General features: G+C 40.4%; 1 protein-coding gene across 1 annotated transcript in view; it reads left to right on the plus strand.

The window, feature by feature from the left end:
* The window catches only part of LOC102764743 (zinc finger protein 501-like), a 6,378-nt gene extending 3,496 nt beyond the window's left edge, over window positions 1–2,882 (plus strand). Inside the window, exon 2 of the mRNA XM_015565699.1 lies at window positions 560–2,882. Within this exon, the coding sequence (XP_015421185.1) occupies window positions 560–1,713 (1,154 nt within the window). The 3' untranslated portion in view covers window positions 1,714–2,882. The remainder of the gene's footprint in view (window positions 1–559) is intronic.
* The last annotated feature ends 2,044 nt before the right edge of the window (window positions 2,883–4,926 follow it).

The following is a 4,926-nucleotide window of genomic DNA, read 5'->3' on the forward strand; positions in this document are numbered from 1 at the left end:
TTTTTTGCTTTTTGTATTTCAAATCTTTGACTTGATTCTTGTGATCCTCAGGTCTGCTGCTGGGAGTCTGTATAATATTCTTTATTTCAGTCAGTGTATGCTTAATTTCTAGTTGGTCCTTTATCACAGCATCGAGGGTCTCACTAGATTTCTTGAGGATCTCACTACATTTATCGGCGTTCTCACCAGTATTTTTGAAGGTCTTACTAAATGTATTGGTTTTACACTGAAGTAAAACCATAAGTACCTCCGAGAGAAAGCTGCCCTCAAGTTCCGACCAATGCCAGACAGTCCCACTTCTCCTGTATGAGCCTGGTTCCCCAGAGACTCGCCCCGGAGTCTTTACTTCAGTGTAAAATTTCACCAGCAGCATGTGAGAGGGAAGACTTTCATTAGAGGGTTGGACAGGATCTCACTTGCAAAGAATTGCAATTTCAGTGTGTTCCAGAATCATTTCACTTGCGGGGAGGTTGGGGAGGGTGTCCTTACTGAATCACGGTGACCTCCCCAAGTTTTCATAAGGTCAACATGTACCTCACCAGCATTTCCTTTTATACAGGTTGCTGCTGTGGAGCAGAGAATGTGGAGGCACCGACTGAGCAGACCGTTTCTGTTAGAGTGTCACAAGCAAGGAATGCCAAGGTAGCCTTGTCTTCCCAGAAGAACCACCCCTGTGAGAGTTGTGGGCTAGTCTTGGGAAATATTTTCCACATGATGGATTTTCAGGGAACACAACATGGACAGATACTGTTGAGGTGTGGGGCATGTGCAAAACGGTTTTACTTCAGTGTAAAATTTCACCAGGAGCATGTGAGAGAGAAGACTTTCATTAGAGGGTTGGACAGGATCTCAGTTGCAAATAGCTGCAATTTCAATGTGTTTCAGAATCATTTCACTGGCGGGGAGGTTGGACAGATTGTCCTTACTGAATCAGGACATCTCCACCTAAATCCTCCTCAGACCAAAAGCAGTCCAAGAGGCACTGGCTGCCAATATCCTCAGAGAGTTCACACAGGAGAAAAGCCTTACCAATGCAGTGAATGTGGGAAATCTTTTGCCACTAACAGTCACCTTCGTAGTCATCAGAGAATTCACACTGGAGAAAAGCCTTATCAATGCAGTGAATGTAGGAAATCTTTTGCCACTAACAGTCACCTACGTAGTCATCAGAGAGTTCACTCTGGAGAAAAGCCTTATAAATGCAGTGAGTGCGAGAAAGCTTTTGCCAGGAACACCGACCTTCATAATCACCAAAGAGTCCATACAGGAGAAAAGCCTTATAAATGCAGTGAATGTGGGAAATCTTTTGCCTGGAACAGTGGTCTTCGTCATCATCAGATAGTTCATACAGGAGACAAGCCTTATAAATGCAATGAATGTGGAAAGTCTTTTACCCGTCGCGCTGGCCTCCAATATCATCAGAGAGTTCACAAAGGAGAGAAGCCTTATAAATGCAGTGAATGTGGAAAGTCTTTTACCTGTTGCTTTGGTCTCCAATATCATCAGAGAGTTCACACAGGAGAAAAGCCTTATCAATGCACTGAATGTGGGAAATCTTTTACCACTAGCAAGTACCTTCGTACTCATCAGAGAGTTCATACAAGAGAAAGGCCTTATAAATGTAGTGAATGTGGGAAATTTTTTAAAAGTAGGAAAGGTCTTCAATATCATCACAAAGCTCACACTGGAGAAAGCTGTTATGAGTCCAATTAATGTGAGATATCTCTCAGTCTAATTTGTAAATTAGCTTTACAGAGAAGACTCCGGATGTGGTAAGGTTTTTAGATGTGTAGGAAATGTAGTTTGTTACTTAGGACTTAACAATTGTATAAGAAAGTAAGTAAAGTCTCATTAGTCTGAATTATATCTCCTATATTTGATCACCTACATTATGTAACATCCCCACAACTGTTTATGGTGTTCTATTTCTTTTTATGTTGGAAATATACGTATCTATGTTGCACTTTCTAACATACAGAGATTCATGCCAGATCTGTGTCACTGCATATTTCTGTTACTGAAGGTATTTCCCCTGATCCACCTATATTATAGTGTCTTAGAAGGTCCCTATAGATTGCATCAATCACCATCCTCATGGGCCCAGGGAAACTAACTGTGTTGTCTAAATCGTTGAAGAAACTAAGAATACCTCATCCCTTAGTCCTCATATCCCTGCCATGAGTAGCCACATAGGACTGATTACTATTGGCGCCAATAAACTTTATGTAGAAGATCTGCCATTTTAAGGGACACACTTTCCTACATGCTAATGTTGAGTTTATTTATTGAGTGCCTACGTCATCAAGGGGAGAATTGCCGGTCTCAGGTCTCTTTCTTTGAAAAATAATGAAGGCTTTTTCCTAGGACTTCTTTAATCCTGGGTTTTCTATTTACTGTGTGGGTTAGTTTATGAAAAGTTCTGGGCTCTGCACTCATGATGATTGGAAAACTTTTATGGGGTCTCAAACATTTTTGCCCTTGGGGGAAGACTATGGTGTAGAAATTAGCTCAGCAGTTTTTGCCAAATTTACATTGCTGCCCATAATTTTGCAGGAAACAATGTGGACTCTCTATTCCTCATGTGAAAATGGATGTTTTGAGACATAGAAGTCACTCAAAAGAGGGGGTAGATGTGACAACCTCAAGTATGTCTGGGAGCAGCGTGATTTTTTTTCTTGTTTTCAAGGGATGCTAAGGCATTTGAAGGGATTCTTTTCCCCAGGTGTTGCAGAGGGCCATGTGCCCTAATGCCTTCTATTCCATGGGTGATAGTCACTGGTTGGAGGACCATCATATTGAGGATCTTCACTGCAGAAATACTGACCTAATTCAATTACAGGGAATGGATTTCATCTAAACCTGCACCCAGAACTTTTTTTGAGGAAAAGACTACAGGAGCGGTCTGTACACAGATCTGAGGGACTCCCGGCATGTTTATCTTCTGTGCAGCAGTCATTGTCATTGATTATAATCAAGAGGTTTTGTGGCTTCCTGTAGCCTCTCAGATATTCCCATCAGAGCCAGTGGTGCTCTGGCAGCAAAACTAAGAGGAAAATAAAGTGTGTCTTTAAGCCAGAGATGTGGCTTTTGAGACCCAGTCAACATTCCAATGGGTTTGGGTGAAAGTTCTTCATTGTTTGTTACATTTTCTGTCACTGAACTGAGACTCGCCCAGAGGGCATAAGAATGGCGATTGAGCCCTAACCGGTTTGGCGCAGTGGATAGAGCATCAGCCTGTGGACTCAAGGGTCCCAGGTTCCATTCCGGTTAAGGGCATGTACCTTGGTTGCGGGCCCATCCCCAGTATGGAGTATGCAGGAGGCAGCTAATCGGTGTTTCAAATTCTCTGTCACTCTCCCTTCCTCTCTGTAAAGAATCAATAAAATATATTTTAATAAAGAAAAGAGCCCTGATCTGTTTGGCTCAGTGGATAGAGCATTGGCCTGGATGTTTCTACCTCTCTATCCCTCTCCCTTCCTCTCTATAAAAAATCAATAAAATATATTAAAAAAAAAAGTAAAGAATGTGATTTGAATATAGATTTGAAAAACATGTTCCAAAATAAGTGAACGTACATTTGTTTTATCTTGAGCCTTTTTATTATAGCTGTAATGAGTAAATTATGTGTTAAGTATACTGTTTTCTAAATATTGACATGTGCATGAAACTGAAACAAATTATACTCATAATACTGAACATATCGGTCACTGAGTAGGTGCTTCATGACCTTCATTTCATCTGTCCCTATTCTTCACAGCTTTCCTAGTAACTGGATTTACCTTCCATTGTAACAGAGAACTTTGCTTTCTTTAAAGTATTTTTCTGCTTTAATTAATATTTCATAAATTCTTAGAGATTTATTAAAGATATAGTAACTCTTTTTTTATGGATAAATCTTATTGTTGTTATTGTTTCTTTTACTTTCGAAGAGAAGAAAGTGCCAAGTATTGCTGGCCAACATTGGGCAGGGATAAAGGGTGGCTTCTGCTTTTCAGCAGTGTGTGTTAAGGGACAGAGAATGGAGGGGCCTTGGGCTGCTCTGAAGTTGGGTAGATATGGGGGGCTGTCTTTAAAAGTTACAATTACTTTGCATTCCCAGAGACAGTCTGGCAGATGTATAGGTAGTTGTCAGTATTTTTCCCAAGCGTATAAAATATTACTAGAGAAAAAGTTATGAAGAGTTCAGGAGAGGCTTGTTTGAAGAGGCGGAGGGAAGGAAACTTTCTACTAACTAGAGAGGCTGTGGTGCAAATTATCTCTGAGATATGACAAGAGCAGGGAGGAGGGGTAGCAAGAATGTAGCCTTGAAAGTAACTTCTCTTGTTCAGCAGTGTGAACACAGGAGATGTTGGATTATAGGAGTCAACAATCTTGAGGTTTAATAAGCATGTACTTCTCATAAAATGTAGAAAGCCTCAGCAAAGAAAATAAAGACCTTTTTTTTCTCTTTTTTTATAGCTTAAAGTATTACAAAGGGTATTACATATGTGTCCTTTTTTTCCCCCGCCCTTGACAATTCCCTGGCCTCCCCTACCCCCCAGTGTCTTATGTCCATTGATTATGCTTATATGCATGCATACAAGTGCTTCGGTTGATTTCTTACCCTCCTCCCTCCTGCCCCCCAACCCTCCCTGGCCTTCCCGCTGCAGTTTGACAATCTGTTTGAGGCAGCTCTGCCTCTGTATCTATTATTCTTCAAAAGTTTATAAAGGTTGACTTTAAAAGTTTTAAGAGATTTTAAAAGTCTCTAAAAGACGTGAATTTCAGAAAAGGCCCGGAAAGCCTACAAAAACCATATGGCACATCTAAAACCTCAATTCTGTCAATGTAAGAAAAGTCCAAACCTGTAAAGATTTTTATGAGTTTATTTGATTAAAAAAGGATCAAAAACAAAAAGTACAACAAAAGAGAAAAAAATGCGTTTAT

This window comes from Myotis davidii, unplaced genomic scaffold (genome assembly GCF_000327345.1).
Source record: "Myotis davidii unplaced genomic scaffold, ASM32734v1 scaffold422, whole genome shotgun sequence".
Lineage (NCBI taxonomy): Eukaryota > Metazoa > Chordata > Mammalia > Chiroptera > Vespertilionidae > Myotis > Myotis davidii.